The following is a 17,070-nucleotide window of genomic DNA, read 5'->3' as shown; positions in this document are numbered from 1 at the left end:
CCATGGCAAAATCGGTGGAGCTAGGCTCCCAGCTGGTTGACCGCCCACCTTATTCACCAGATCTAGCTCCCTCCAACTATCATCTGATTCCAAACCTGAATAAACACCTCAAGGGTACCAAATTTCACACCATTTCTGATGCCATGGCTGCTACAGATGACTGGTTTGAGGCACAACCAAAATCCTTCTTTTTGCAAGGCTTACAGAACTTGGAATACCGATGTAAGAAGTGTGTTGACATCAGTGGAGAGTATGTGGAATAAATGTAAAGTTTCATCTTCCTATCTCGTTTCTTTCTGGGTAAAGCCGAAGACTTATCAGCAGCCCCTCATACTTGGATGACTACTTGCCTGTGTAAAAGTACTTTAAGAGCTCCCTCACACTGGCAGTTGCGAGAAAATTGCATCCTTGTTCCCACGATTTTTGAGCGTCAGCGAGGCTTTTTCCTGACAATAATCTGGCATTGCATTGTTGCCGCCCGCAATTTCATCACGCGAATAGGTGTTTCTAATGTTAAAAACGTGTCCAATGAAAATTGCAAGTTTGTGCATTGCAATGCAATAAAAAGGAGGCTCCATAGGGAAACATGGGAGATAAAAAAAAAAATCACAAAAAAAGGACATGCTGCGATTTTTTTTTTCCCACTCCACATCGCATGAGTGAAAACATCACAAATGGGAATAAAACCATTAAAAATCATTGGTTTCATAATTCAGCTTTTTTACTCACTCTTACATCGCACAAAAATCAAGCGATTTAGTCGCAAGTCTGAAGGCACCCTTATATAGTCAGTGTGTTTAGCAATATCCTAGGGCCCAGAATTTAAACTACGGTTACAGTTGCTTATCTTTGACATTGTAGACTCTGTGTTCCTGCCTATGGCATTTGTAGAAATTATTTGCTTTAATATTCCATAACGCTTGGAATTAGATCCGCATAGAAGACAATTATAGCCACAAGCTTTGAGCGCGTGCAGGTATATATCATACTGTGTAATATACATATATTATATATATAATATTAGTGTATGTGAGCAGGACATTTATCACATTACAGCTAGAGATAAGCGAGCATACTCGATAAGGCAAACTACTCGAGCGAGTAGTGCCTTATTCGAGTACCTGCCCACTCGTCTCTAAAGATTCGGCTGCCGGCGCGGGTGACAGATGAGTTGCGGGAGTGAGCGGGGGGGGGGGGGGGGGGGGAGGGGAGAGGGAGAGAGAGATCTCCCCTCCGTTCCTTCCCGCTCTCCCCCGCTGCTCCCCACCCCCTGCCGGCACCCGAATCTTTAGAGACGAGCGCGCAGGTACTCGAATAAAGCACTACTCGCTCGAGAAGTTTGCCTTATCGAGTATGCTCGCTCATCTCTAATTACAACCTTAGTGTGGAACCTATATAACTGTTCATCCCTCTCTTTCCAGACGGACAGTGAGATTCCATGATAAGAAGAGGATCCTTCAACTATTACATTTACAAATGAATGTAAAATAAATCACATAGATTCCAATGTCCTCCTGTGTTTTATGTGTGCACTGCCATAACCAGGCATGTATGTAATGGGACCTGTAACACCCCTGAAGTTCTGGACTACAGTAGTAATGATGTAGGCTACTGAAGTAAGTATTTTTCTATGCGGGGTTGCAGGGAGCAGCTGCACTGGAGCTCTGTAATATACCTGCGCACTATCATTCCTCCCTACACATATACTGTATATAGAGGAATGTTTATTAAGACCGACATTTCAAACACCAGTCTTAATATTATTTTTTTAATGGTGCAGATGCACCTTATATATAAAGAGGCAGATACCTATTCATATAACAGGTGCATCTCGGCACCTACATGTGCCTACATAGGAATATACACCAGGTCTGTCCTTGCATACATTTGTAGTATAATTTACGCCAGTTCCTAGCATAAATTATATATAAATGTGTCGCCCCTTTCCTCCCTAACAAGCCACATGGATGGTGGTGCCAAAATGTCACAAAGGTTTTAGCAATCAAGCCAGGCACAAAATTTTCAGATTTTTTTTTTTTTACTTTAGATACTCGCGTAATATATTTTAGAAATGCCCCAGCGTTCATATGAGCAGTGTTCTGACTTTCCTTAAAACGTGAGATCAACTCTAAGGCGGGGTTCACACAGGGCGGATTTGCCGCAGAAATTCCGCGCGGAGTTTCGCCGCGGCAAATCCGCCTGCGGCCGCTAATCTCGGATTTGGCCAGCCATGTGGACGAGATTTCTCACACGGGACGGCCAATCTGCTGCGGTAAGTCAGGCTGGAACCGTGGCTGCGGCTGCCGCAGCCGCGGTTTCGGAATGTGCAGAATGTCTATTTATCTTTTATTTCCACCGCGCTCTCCTCTATGGGAGTGCTGGCCGCAGCGGAAGAGTGAGCGGCCGGGCTGCTTCAAAGCCGCCGCGGGTTTTTCCGCGGCGGTTCTCCCGGCGGAAATCTCGCGGTTTTTGCTGCGGCCAAACCGCGGGATTTCCGGCGGGAATACGCTCCGTGTAAACCCAGCCTAAAGGCCCATTTAGAGGCAAGGATGATTGCTCAAAATTCTCTCAAACGTCAGTTTGAGTGACAGTTTTGAGCGATCATTTTGCATAAACTCTAAAGTAGCTACTCCGCTACTTAAGAGTTTATTCGCATGCAAATGAAGCCTTTCGCTGAATGAAGATAAGAGCTGGAGGTCTGTTATATGCATTCAGCTCCTTTGTTCTCGAGCTGGATAGCAGCTGAAAGAATATTATCAGCTCTATCCCATTGAGGACTCAGCGTGCGGTCCTGATAAGACAAATCGCTGACATTAAGCAGGCTTGAAGTCAGCGATGAACAAATAGTGCACGAAAAGTGCATAATGGGCACGTGTTTAGACGCAGCGATTATCTTTTAAAAGATGGCTTTTGAGTGAATTTTGAGTGATAACTGTTGTGTCTTAATGGCCTTTAGGGACCAATAAATTCTTGAAATTAAATGTATAACAGGTGGCCACCAGTGTACAGGAAAATCACTTGCCACTAGTGTCTATTTTTTATGGAAATAATCACAAATATAGCGTGTAGAGGATGTAACAATATAACATAATTCTGTTGAATAATACAAAAATCCAACCTGTCCAATCTCTATTTCTCTGACATCAAGTTGTGGGCAATGGTCTGGTTGCACATAGATATAAATTGTTGATGCACTGCTTTAATATTGGGGGAGGGGTTCATCATAGTTCTACAAATGATAGTATCATAATCACAAGGTGCAGAGTAATGTCATGTCTATTCATTGTGATTTACCTCAACTAGCTACAACCAAAGTACACTCTTTGTCAAAAAAATAAAGCCCCTAGAACAGTGGTGGCGAACCTATGGCACGCATGACTGAGGCAGCATGCAGAGCCCTCTCGGTTGGCACGAGTGCTGGCGGCTTCTCACCACAGTAGTGAGTACCGGCTGGGGTGCAGCGGCATCCGGGTGGTATTCACTAAGCGGCGCTGCTGTTGGTGCTGATTCCAGGCGTGCCCAGGATCCTCCTTGGTTTTGCGAGAGCAGAGGAGCAGTGGTACTTTGATGAGGACGAGCAGGTAAGTATATAGGTCTCAGGGGGGCACTATCAGTACTGGGGCTGATATAGTGGATACTATTACTAATAGTGTCCCCTATATTGGCCCCAGTAGTAATAGCATTACTACAGGGGCTACTGTGGGGATCACTATTACCACTGAAACCACTGTGGGGATTACTATTACTACTCAGGCTACAGTAGGGGGTCACTATTACTGCTGAGGGGGTCACTATAACTACTGGGGCAACTCTGGGGGACACTATTACTACTGGGGCCACTGTGATAGTCACTAGTACTACTGGTGTTACTGTGAGGGTCACTATTACTGCAGAGTCCCCTGTGTGGGTTACTGTTACTACTGATGCCACTTTAGGAGACACTAATACTACTGAGGCCACTGTGGTGGTCACTAGTACTACTGGGACTACTGTGGGGGTCACTAGTACTGCTGAGTCCACTGTATAAGTTACTGTTACTACTGATGCCACTTTAGGGGACACTACTACAACTGAAGCCACTGTGGGGGTTACCTTTACTGCTGGGGCCACTGGTGGGGTCACTATTACTGCAGAGACAACTATGAGGGTCACTATTACTACTGAGACCACTGTGGGGGTCACTGTTACTGCTGAAGCCACTTTGTGGGTCACTATTACTACTGAGGCCACTTTGTGGGGCACTATTACTACTGAAGCCACTGTGGGGGTCACTATTACTACTCAGTCTACTATGGGGGGTCACTATTACTGCAGAGTCCACTGTGGGGGTAACTATTACTGTGAAGACCACTGTGGGACTCACTATTACTGTGGAGACCTCTGTGGGGGTAACTATTACTGTGGAGACCACTGTGGGGGTCATTATTACTATGGAGACCACTGTGGGAAACACTTAATACTGGGGCTGATTTGGGGGTCACTATTACTTCTTGGGCTACTGTAGGGGGGGTCACTATTACTGTTGAGGCTGCTGTGGGGGTCACTATAACTACTGGAGAAACTTTGGGAGTTACTTATACTAATGGGGCCACTGTGGGGGACACTATTACTACTGGGGCTACTGTGGAGGTCACTATTACTAGTAAGGGGGTCACTATTACTGCTGAGGCCACTTTGGAGGACACTACTACTACTGAAGCCACTGTGGGGGTCACTATTACTGCTGAGGCTACTGTGGGAGTCATTATTACTACTGGGGTATGTTTACATGTGGCAGAAATGCTGCAAAATGTCCTCAGCGGAAATTTCCGCTGCAAATTCCGCAGCATTTACACATCCAAAAAGCAGTCAAAATCTGAACCCTGTCTATTTTGAAACAGCTCTGTCCTTGTTAGAACGACGGAGGTAAAATCATACATTGTGATAATTCCCGCCCCCTGACGTGTTGGCACTTTGTGATAAATAAGTGGGTTCTGGGTTGCAGTTTGGGCACTCGGTCTCTAAAAGGTTTGCCATCACTGACCTAGAAGAAGTTGTCGCTTTGCTTTAAAACTGCAGTTACGTGTCAGGCAGATATGTAAATGATTATAGTTGTGGCGTGATTAGATAAACATTCTTGCCACCTGACACCCTAAAAGTGGTTCCACCCTTGGCCTACAAAAAGGCTCTCAGAGGCTCCTTGTGTGTAGTGACCTCTTATTCCACTTGTGTAGAGCTTTTTGACCACTAGACGCCTCTACGACGCAATCCAAGGGAATTTACCCAGTTTGAGAGGGGGGTGCATTATTGGAATGTGAGAAGCTGGATGGTCGTATCGACGACTTGCCACCACCTGGGTCATTGTGACCAGACAAGCTGGATGTATTGGGACCAGTGGTTACAGGTCCCTGTGTTTTTTTAGAACTATTTCCAGACACTTGGCTGCAGGGCATTTGGTCTCACAGCACCCTTTACTTGTACTGCCTTTGACACCCAATGTCACCTCTGTTTACAGTGGTGTTGTGAACACCTAAACTGGGCTCCTATGGAGTGGAACCGGATTGACTTCAGCAATGAATCCAGGTTTAGTTTGGGCATGGACGACAGTCATGTTGGTGTCTGGAGACCTAACGGTCAGCGCCTCAATCCTGCCTTTGCTGTGGGGCGGCACACTGCCCCTCACTGCTGGTGTGATGGTCTGGGGTGGCCATCACATATGACAGTCAGTCACCACTAGTAGTGGTACGAAGGGACAATTACAGCTTAGCGATATGTTCAGGACATCCTGAACCACATGTGTTCCTCTAATAGTCGGGCTTCCACGAGGCATTTTCCAGCAGGATAGTGCTCAGCTGCACACAGCAAAGGGGTCACAGAAATGCCTCTACCCCGTCACAAGATTTATTACCAATAGCACATGTATGGGACCATCTGGGACGCCAATTTTGACAGCTTACGATTTTACACGACCTAGGGGCTCAGTTACAACAAATGTGGACCAATATGCCGCAGGACACCATACAGAACCTATATGTCGTCATGCCTACCCATAGTACATCTTGCATCCAAGCTAGAGGCGACCCAACAGTGTACTAGGGCTGCCCGTCAAGGGGTTAATTCTTTGCAATAAATGATCCCTTTGCTCTAATATTGTAATCACTTACTTATATCATCGTTACAGTCACACACCTTGGCTTTACACAGATGAGCACATTTACCGAACAGATAAGGGCACATTCATCCACGTGCCCGCAATTCTATTTCCATTGGTTGACTCAATTCTTGGAGCCAAACAACAGAAATACCAAAACAACTGGATCTGGTGCATGCTGAACCTGAAACTGCACCAAACAAACTCCATTTACTATAATGGGGTCCTTCCCAAATTTCGACTGGCATTTTCTCGCATGAAATCGCACAGTAAGCTGTGCTATTTTATCTAGAATTTTATGCTGAATCTGCAACAGAGGCTCTGAACGGATGTGAACCTGGCCTAGAAACATAGAAAATTGACCGCAAAAAAGCCCTCATGGACCATCTAGTCGGCCCTTATATTATTCCCTTTTTACTCCTCTCTCAGGCTAGATGTAGGCTCATCCCAGGCAGCTTCAATTCATTTATTGTTGATTTTCCAACCATATCTGCTGGAAGTTTGTTCCAAGCATCTACTACTGTTTTAGTAATATAATATTTCCTGACATTACTTCTGATCATCCCCCCACTAATCTCAGATTGTGCTTCCTTGTTCTAGTGCTTAGCTTCTGGATAACTCCTGGACAACACAGAAGACTGGATGTGATACTCAGTCTGACGATTCTTCCTCCCCAAGTGCATTATTTAACATTTGGAAACACTGAACTGCAGTCCAATTGCATCCAATTAGGCTAAATCTTTTTCCATGTTCAGTGCTCAGAAACCTAAGGCTGGGTTCACACGGGACGGATTTCCAGTGGGATTCTTGCACATTAGCCGCACCGAAAATCCGTGAGAATTCCGCTGGAAATCCGCCGCCTGCATTTCCGCTGTGGCCATCTCTCCCGCATAGAGAGGAAAGAGGCTGCTGCAGGAAAAAAAAATTTACATGCTGCGTATTTAATTTCTGTGCCACATGGCCATTTCCACACCGTTTGTCGGCAACGGATTAGCCGCCGTGTGTGGAAGAGATTTTTGCAAAATCTCATCCGCTTTGCTAGCTAATCCCAGGATTAGGAGCTGTGTGTGGAATTTCCGTGCGGACAGTCCGCACGGAAATTCCGCAGCAAATCCGTCCCATGTGAACCCAACCTAGGGACCTTTCACACGGGATGAAATTGCGCCGCACCTGCGGAATTCCACGCCACAATCTGCAGGTCTAAATGCAGATTTTCCTGCAGAATTGCAGGCCGGATTGAAGTCATTTTCAATTCTGCATCAAAACTTGCAGGCAGCCTGCAAATTTTGATGTGGATTTTACAGCATTTTGCGGTGTGTCCTGCGGTGCAATTCCATCCTGTGTGAAAGGGGCATAATGTTTTGTGTCTATGTAAGTTTGTATCCAGTGAGCTCTGAATTTTGTTCTCCAAACTTCTCCTGGCTGCAGTTTCTGGGACAGGAAATAGCAGCAGATGTAGCAAAGTTCAAGTCAACTGTGACGGTTTTGTACTCTAGGAAACAACTGCATTGTTAGCAAACACAGTGGTATTTGCTTATAAAGAATCGGCCCCACTTTGATCTATGCTATGGGAGCTCTGCTTTTTGTACTACACTGGCTGATATGATTGCAGTAGGAATCATACAGCTGTGGCCTGGATTATAACTGCAGTTAGTCTTTTAATCAATCTCTATTTAAATTCGATGTGTAATTCTACAAATTGTAATGATATAATACAGCAATATTCCTTTAGTCCAGCACCAGTTGGCTCTGAGTTAGGATTGCTGCTCTAGTTCCTTCATATCATGAGCCATTTCATTCTTATGTGACAGAAGTTTTCCTTTAAGAGGCGGACAGTAAATAGGTTCTGTTTCTAGCAGTGAATGACTTAGCAAGTCACGTCCTCACGAGGAGGAGGGGAAACTGCTAAATCATGTTAGTAGACAGAAGGAAGCAATGTCTGAGACCCAATGCAGGAAACGTTGCCTCATGTTATAGGCAGTTGTGGAACAATGAGGCTAGGTTCATAGAAAAATAGGAAGTATTGCTGGCAAAAGCACCTGCAAAATCCACATTAATGCAAAGAAATCTACGATTTAGCAGTAAAAACATTTTGATGCAATTTTGTTTTCCAAGAAGTAAAACAATGTCTGTATGCTGTAACAAAACACAAACATGGCATAACATGTAGATGTGCTTATTGGGTTAATCTTAGGCTGGGTTCACACTGGGTGGATTTGCCGTGGAAATTCCTTCCGGAATTTCTCCGCGGCAAATCCGCTAGCGGACGCTAATCCCGGGATTAGCCAGCCATGTGGACAAGATTTCTGAGAAATCTCGTCCACACGGGACGGCAAATCCGCCGCGGCAAAGCTGGCAGAAGCCGGCACTGCGGCGCAGATTAGCCGGCCGCAGCATGCTGATTCTTTTACTTCCTCCGCTGCGGCCGCCCTCTCCTCTATGGGAGCGCCGGCCGCAGTGGAAGAGTGAGCGGCCGGGCTGCATTTTGAAGCAGCGCTTCTCTCGGCAGAAATCTTGCAGTTTTTCGCTGCAGCGAAACCGTGAGATTTTCGCCGGGAATCCGGCGTGTGAGAACCCAGGCTTAGGGTGGTAGTTCATTGCACATTTTAAGTCTTGGTAATTTTTTTTTTTTTGCTCTCGATCTCTTGCAGTCAGATAAAACCAGTTGTAAAAATTGCCAAACCCCCAAAAAACTGTAGGAACTTAGAAGGTGTATTACAGTACCATACTCCAACTACAAGATGTGCCAAAAAATTCCCTGTGTAAACCCAATTGAAAAGTGAATGTTCGTGCTTGAATAGCTTTGTTTTTTTTAACTTAATCGGAATTAGAGATAAGCGAGCACACTCACTAAGGACAAATACTCGAGCGAGTATTGTCCTTTTCGAGTACCTGCTCGCTCGTGAGAAAAGATTCAGGTGTCGGCCGGGGTGATCGGTGTGTTGCAGGAGTAAGCAGGAGGGAGCGGGGGTGGAGATAGAGATCTCCCCCGCCGCCCCCCGCCAGCGCCCGAATCTTTTCTTACGAGCGGGCAGGTACTCGAAAAGGACAATACTCACTTGAGTATTTGTCCTTAGCGAGTATGCTCTCTCATCTCTAATCGTAATATATCTTTATATCGTTTGAAGCTCTGTTATTCTGATACATAGCTCCAAATCCACTGAATAGAACTGAAGCTATAAAATTCTGGTAACCTGTAGTCACCACTAGAGGGAGCTTACGCATACTGTTATAAATTGGACTTTGTAATAAAAGGGTATGCAGTCCTGCTCTATGATGTTCATATGGAATATGGACAAGGGTTGTCTTCATGAAACAACTCCTTTAATGGGATTGTCCAGGAGTTTTACTATTGACGAACTATCCTCAGGATAGGTCATCACTAGTTGTTTGGCAGGGGTCCACACTCGTAATCCCCGCTCATCATCTGATTGCTGGACCTGCTATTATTGTGGACATCACTGAAAGCAGATGGGGAGCTTTGCCTGTAGTACCAAACAGGGCCGCTGCAATGTTGACAGTGCTATCTACTTCCAGTGCCATCTGCACTCATATCTGGCCCAGCAGTCAGCTGATCAGTGAGTAGCCCCGCCACTCAACTATTCATGACTTATCTTGAGTATAGGTCATCAATAGTAAAAGTCCCAGACAACCTTTTTAATGCATCCATACACATTAGATGAAAGGGAGCAGCCAACTATCTAATGTTTACGGGTGGTGTCAGGGAACAGAAGGATCAGACATGTTGATTTCCTGTGGGAGTTAAGCTGCTGCCAGAGGAGTCTGGCAGCGGCTTATTCACACCCTCCAAATGAAAACACATGCAAGGTCAGCCAAGTCAAGAGGAAATGCTGTTTGGCTGACTTCTTCAGCCGACAGCTATCTAATGTGTATGTCTACCTGAAAACTTCCTTCTCAAAGTACTTGAAGAAGAGGAAGAAGAAAGGGTTAACAACAAAGCATGGCTTACACTTGTAAATGTTGTAATAGGAGGCGTGTGCACCATGTAGTACGTGTCTCTCCACACAACCATCTCCAAATTCCTTCTGCGGCATCCTATGATGTAAATAAGACAGACTATGATTTAGAATATGTTTTCAGGGCGTGGCTTGGCGATGGCGGCGTGAGCACTCTCTGCTTGGAGCTGCCACCAGACCCGCTAGTAAAAACCTGGCTCAATGTATAAACAGCTGGCAAAAACCACCACTGATACTCACATAGACTGCAGGAGGATTTCTACCCGCTCAGCGGCACCACCAGAGACCGGCCTGGCTGGTATACAGCGTTTCCTCCCGGCTTCCAGCGTTGCAGGCTCCGGATCAAAGATGGCGTTGGAGCGCACATGCAGGTCCTCTTCACCGCTGGATAGCAGTGGCAAGACTTCCAGACCTGCCGGCTATGCAGGAGATTGCCACTGCTCCAGCCCAGCAGAAGGGGAGAACGGAGGAACAGCAGTGCAGGGAGCCTGTGCCGACCCATAAGGTGAACTTACACTAGTCACCAGAATCCTCAGATGGAAGTGATAGTCGGGAGGGGAGAGATCAGCCACCCGACCCAGACAGATATGAGGCAGCACCTTAGAACTGCTATGAGCCAGGACTTATCCCCCTGACGTCCTCACAGGAAGATGGAGGTGATGTTATGAGCCATCATGCGCAGGACACGGATAGGGGCCCCCTGGAGAGATCTATTATCAGCAGGCCCGCAACAGCAAGAAACAATTCTCCAACAATGGCGCCCCCTGTGGGAGGCAACGGGCGACATGATAGGGGGCACACTTCAACCCCAAACAGGGGATGTAGTGTCAATTACGCTGTAACTACCGCACCCCGCAGGCAGAATACTCCCTCTGACCGGGTTCAGTCGCCATTTGAAGACAGAGACTGTACCCTCACGCGGAGTCATATTAACAACCCCGACTACAGCCCTTCATATGAACACAGATCCTGAGACGAGGTACTTCGGGACGACTCCTGGGACTGGAAGGAGGACTCCCACAAACAGGCCCTCTCGCTTCTGCAGCAGGAGCTGAAGCAAGTGGGCAGGAGATTACAAACTGTAGAGAAGTCCCAAGACAAAGTTTTTTCTTTGCTGGACGACCACAGTCAAGGCATCAATGCCCAGACACTGCAGATAGCTGACATTTTATCCCACCTGGACGACCTAGAGAATAGGCATCGACGCAACAACATACGCTTACGAGGCCTGTCTGAAGAAGTGACCCCTCCGCAGCTGGAAAACTGGGCATGTAACATGTTTAGTTCTCTTCTGCAGCACGATCATTTCCAACCGGTAGAAATAGACTGTATCCATAGAAGCTTGGGCCCCAGACCAGAGGATCCGGCAAAACCTCGAGATGAAATATGCCAGATTCATTTTTAAAAGGGTAAAGAATAGAGATGAGTGAGCATACTCATCCGAGCTTGATGCTCGTTCGAGTATTAGGGTGCTCGAGATGCTCGTTACTCGAGACGAGCACCACGCGGTACTCGTCTCGATTAAACGAGCACTGACCATTGAATTCAATGGAGCCGGCAATACAGCCAGCTCCATTGAAAGCAATGGCCTGCCGGCGAGCGCGGGATGAATTGTCGGGAAGGGCTTAAATATATAAGCCCTTCCCTGCAATTCATCCAGAAATGTGTAAAAAAAAAAAATATATATATATATACTCACCTTGTCCCGGCAGAACGATGTTAGCCCATTGAATTCAATGGAGCCGGCAATACAGCCGGCTCCATTAAAAGCAATGGGCTGCCGGCGATCGCGGGATGAATTGTTGGGAAGGGGTTAAATATATAAGCCCTTCCCTGCAATTCATCCAGAAATGTGTAAAAAAAAAAAATATATATATATACTCACCTGGTCCCGGCAGACGGAGTTCAGCGCGGCCAGCGGCAGTCCTCCTGAACTGCTCTGAACAGCTGTGAGTAGTATTCAGCAGCCGGGGATTTAAAATCCCCGCCTGCTGAATGAGCTGCCTCTAATTGGTCACAGCCTGACCAATCAGAGGCAGATTCCACTTACACACCCATTCATGAATTTATGAATGGGTGTGTGACTGCTGCCTCTGATTGGCTCAGCGGGACCAATCAGATGAGAGGCAGCAGTCACACACCCATTCATAAATTCATGAATGGGTGTGTGAGTGGAATCGGCCTCTGATTGGTCAGGCTGTGACCAATTAGAGGCAGCTCATTCAGCAGCCGGGGATTTTAAGTCCCCGGCTGCTGAATACTACTCACAGCTGTTCAGAGCAGTTCAGGAGGACTGCCGCTGGCCGCGCTGATTTCCGTCTGCCGGGACCAGGTGAGTATATATATATTTTTTATTTTTACACATTTCTGGATGAATTGCAGGGAAGGGCTTATATATTTAACCCCTTCCCGACAATTCATCCCGCGATCGCCGGCAGCCTATTGCTTTCAATGGAGCCAGCTGTATTGCCGGCTCCATTGAATTCAATGGGCTAACATCGTTCTTCTCTGCCACAGCTGTTAAAGCTGTGGCAGAGGAGAACGATCTTTATGCTGACAGTGGGGGGGGGGGGTGTCTCACTCTTGCCACTATTGTGGCTTAATAGTCGGACCTGGGAACTTGAGATGCAGCCCAACATGTAGCCCCTCGCCTGCCCTATCCGTTTCTATGTCGTTCCCATCACTTTCTTGAATTTCCCAGGTTTTCAGAAATGAAAACCTTAGCGAGCATCGGCGATATACAAAAATGCTCGAGTCGCCCATTGACTTCAATGGGGTTCGTTACTCGAAACGAAGTCTCGAGCATCACTGAAAGTTCGACTCGAGTAACGAGCACCCGAGCATTTTGGTGCTCGCTCATCTCTAGTAAAGAAGCAATCCTGAAGCAAGCCCAGGACAACAATCCAGCTTTTACTCACAATGGAACTTCTATTACAATATTCCCGGACCTGGCCCACCATACTCTGCAACTTCACAGGGCAGTGAGACCGCTCCTTTACGCTTTACGAGAAAGAAACATACTATACAGATGGGGCTACCCGTTTCAATTGATAGCATCCAAGAATGGGAAGACAGCAATATTTAAAACCCGGCGGACCAAGACTCCTAGGGACCCTGGAACTACCCATGGTGGCACTCCCGGGCTGGCCGGCTTTACCAGCGCTACCAGTCGCAGTCCCCAGAGAGACCTGGCGAGAGGTTTAATCCGAGAAGAGAAGGGGTAAAAGCCAATCAGGAATCATCCTCCCTACCTGAGGTCGATGAAGAAACATAACCCCAAGACCTAAATAGGGGAGCCCGAGAAATCGCTCCAATACATTGGGACTTTACCTGTAGATATTATTTGACGGTCCGACTACTTTGCACCCCCCTCCTTTTTTTTTCTTTTACTCTTCTCCTCCCCCCCTTTTTATTTCCTTTCCTCCTGTATTATTCTTATGTTTCCCATGTCCCTGCTCTTACACACTTATTTTTGTTTATTGCTGTGTTGTCTCTTGTTGTTGTGCTAAATCAGCTATGCCTAAGAGAGCTTTCGGATCTGCCCAAGATACAAGAGCATTGTCTGCTGTCCGAATTGTTTGTGCTCAAGAGTTACGGGTTTCAAATTTCTGCCCTGTTGGGGCATTTATATTATGTTTGGTTAGATGGCGGGTAGGGCGGGGGGTCCGCGACGGTGTCCCTTGTTAGCCCCTCAGTAGCCTAGACGCCACTAAGTGCCTAATCTCTGGCCTAGGCCAGACGAGAACCTACCCTTATGAGTCTGGGGCCCTATCCCCTGACTGACAGACTATTTTGTTTCTGTCACCCTGCTACTTTCTTTCTACCCTCTTTTTATTTTTACCTTTTCCACCCCTTCTGATCTCCCATGCGGTGGCCAGCACCAATAATATGCTAACATGATGAACATATCCTTCTGTACCTACAACGTCAGAGGATTAAATTGCCCTTCCAAAAGCGGCCAGATCCTAGCACACATGCATAAAAAAAACACATACTCATTGCCCTTTTTCAAGAGACGCACTTTAGAAGGGACCATGTTCCGAAATGTAGTAACAGATTTTACTCCCAATGGTACCATAGTAGCCATCCCGACAAAAAGTCATGTGGGGTCTCCATAGCTATACACAAAAGTCTCCCCTTCAATCTTCTCTCCACTGAGGCTGAACCAGAGGGCAGATACCTTTTTCTAAAAATGGAACTTGGAGTAAAGGTGATCACGATAGCTAACATTTATTTTCCTAATTCAGGCCAGATCGCCTTCGGGATCCAGGTGCTGGGAGAGCTGGCTCGGTTTGCCTCTGGAATCGCGATAGTCCTTGGGGGGGGACCTAAATCTTTGTATAACCCCCCTTCTGGACTCATCATCAGGTAGGTCTGGCGTTTCCCTGGCGGCCATATGTAGATTGCGGAGACAATTAACCTCGCTTAATCTCATTGACCTCTGGAGGAACCTGCACCCCAAGGTCAAGGACTTTAGCAACTCTTCCCCTGCTCACAACAGCTATAGTAGGATGGACTACCTATTCATATCGCATAGTTTCCTAGATCTGGTGCCCAAAAGTTCGATTGGTAGGATCATTTGGTCGGACCACGCATTGGTCTGTGGGGCCCTAGCGCGGGGGAACACGGAAACTGGGCAATGCAACTGGCGTCTGAACGACAACCTTTTGGGAGACACCTGTTGCCTGAAAGAGATACACTAGGCCATCAAAAATTTCATAGAAACTCATAAAACAGATGAAACAGCCCATCCTATAAAATGAGAGGCCCTGAAATGCATACTCTGAGGTATCTTTATCTTGCATGGGGCTAGGCTCAAAAAAGAGAGCGCGGGTAGACTACTGGACCTGTTGACAAAGCTAGACACCGCAGAGCAATCTAACAAAACAAAAGCCACCTTATCCCTGGCGGCAGAAATCTCTTTATTGCGTCAGCAGATTCTATCTATCCTGGACCGGGCCTCGCTGTGTGCCAGAGACAAAATGAGAGGGGGATACTATGAATACGGAAATAAATAAAGTTCTTGGCTAGCTAGGGCACTCAGTCCGCAGGAGTCGCAATCATATATATTTGCACCAAAATACTCTGGAGGGTGGAAGGGGCACGCCACCGTAGATATTATGGAATGCTTCCATAAATATTATGGGGAGCTCTACAGTATTCATGGCGGAGACCTGAGCCCTGTGAGGCCTGGGGACACAGATATAGCGTCCTACTTGGACGATCACGCCCCAGGTCCCATCTCCAGCGGGGAGACGACATTCCAGAGCAAGAGATCCTAGAGGGAATTCAGAAGCTCAATGTTACGGCACTCTGACCCCCCGAGCACCAGGTGGGGTGCCCTGAACTTCCCGCACCCCACTGTCCCTGCCTACTTGCCTCGGCCCTGGCTAACCCCAGGTGGACAACTGGGCGGCGGTCCCTGCACTGGCTAGGGACCTGGCAACTGACAAGATGTGACTTAACTAAATGGGGGGACAGAGTGCCGACAGAGAAGGCAGGTGGAAAAGACCAACAGGACTACAAGGCAAAGCAAGGCTGGAGATGGAAGCTGACAAGCAAACTAGAAGGAGACTGACTAGCAACTAGCACTGACTGAGACAGGCTGACTAGATGCAAGCAGAACCAATAACTGGCAGTGAGCTCAGGTCACTGCCAGCCTTATAAACGAAAGACTCCGCCCCGGGGCGGAGAGTGGGAGGAGCCAGCTCCCTCACTACTGCACAAGAGAGATGGAGGAGTGCGGGTGGCACCCTACGGCGGACACGCCCACGCCGCCGCACACCTGCCGTTCCACGTCGCCGGTAGAGCCCCGACGTCAGGGCTCCAGGACGCCGGAGCCGACGCCGGGGTGGCGCACGCTGACCGCGGGACCCTGCGCTGCCCTGCATGGTAACACTTAAAGTTGACAAAAGCCCAGGACCAGACGGCTTCACGCTGAGATTTTATAAGACCTGCGGGGACCTACTGGCTCCCTTACTTTGCTGTTCCTTCAATGCTATTTCCAGGTCCTGCCCATTCCCGCCCCAGGCGCTTCAGGCAATTATAACAGTAATCCCAAAACCTGGTAAAGACCCGCTCCATTGTGGAAACTACCGACCTATCTCCTTCTTAAATGTGGACACAAAAACCTTTGCTAGAACCATTGCCTTCCGCTTACAACCCCTCGTGCCAGGGCTGATTCATGGTGACCAGGTGGGGTTCGTCAACACCATACGAACCCTCTCCCTGATCAGAAGGGCTCAGCAGGAAGGGTTACCTCTATGCCTTTTCTCGGTGCACGCTGAGAAAGCGTTTGACCGGGTGGACTAGGGATTTTTGGAAGCCACATTTCAAAAAATAGGTCTGGGACCTAGGCTGTGCAGCTGGATCATGGCCCTATATAATGGCCCCTCCACACGGATATGAGTCAACGGTAGACTCTCAACCCCAGTACGCATCTGCAATGGCACGAGGCAAGGTTTCCCCCTATCACCTACCCTCTACATCTTAGCCATGGAGTCCCTCGCAAATGCCATGAGAAGGACATAAAGGGCTTCCCAACCCCACAATCTGAACATAAATTGGCATCGATTGCGGATGACCTGCTTGTCTATGTGACTGAACCCCAAACTAGTCTCCCAGCCATATTACAAAAATTCAAAAGATATAGTCAATTTAGCAATTTTACAATAAATATCCACAAATCTGAAATCCTAAATATAACCCTCCCCCCCTTAGAAGTAGCCCACCTAAAATCCCGATTCCCGTTGAAGTGGAAAGATGACCACATCAAATACTTGGGTGTCCATATCTCTTCCAAGTTAGACGACCTGTTCAACCTTAACCACGGGCCCCTCTGCTCCTCGTTGGAGAGGGACCTGGAGAGGTGGTGAACCTTGACCTTGTAGGGGTTCGGCAGGGTTAACGCAATAAAAATGAACTCCCTTCCTAGGTTCCTCTACCTGTTCCAGACCCTCCCGA

General features: G+C 47.4%; 1 protein-coding gene and 1 long non-coding RNA gene across 4 annotated transcripts in view; one reads left to right on the top strand and one right to left on the bottom strand.

Annotated features, from left to right (window-relative positions):
• LOC136631380 (tryptase gamma-like) overlaps positions 1 to 1,511 on the top strand; it is a 29,362-nt gene extending 27,851 nt beyond the window's left edge. For all 3 annotated transcript variants that reach the window (XM_066605659.1, XM_066605658.1, XM_066605657.1), the window contains one exon: positions 1,422 to 1,511. In XM_066605659.1, the coding sequence (XP_066461756.1) occupies positions 1,422 to 1,442 (21 nt within the window). In that variant the 3' untranslated portion in view covers positions 1,443 to 1,511. The remainder of the gene's footprint in view (positions 1 to 1,421) is intronic.
• LOC136631381 (uncharacterized) overlaps positions 1 to 17,070 on the bottom strand; it is a 67,913-nt gene that overhangs the window by 20,963 nt on the left and 29,880 nt on the right. The window lies entirely within an intron of this gene.

Source organism: Eleutherodactylus coqui, chromosome 6, assembly GCF_035609145.1.
Source record: "Eleutherodactylus coqui strain aEleCoq1 chromosome 6, aEleCoq1.hap1, whole genome shotgun sequence".
NCBI classification, from domain to species: domain Eukaryota; kingdom Metazoa; phylum Chordata; class Amphibia; order Anura; family Eleutherodactylidae; genus Eleutherodactylus; species Eleutherodactylus coqui.
Note: the sequence above shows the minus strand (reverse complement) of the source record. Positions and strands in the feature narration are given on the sequence as shown.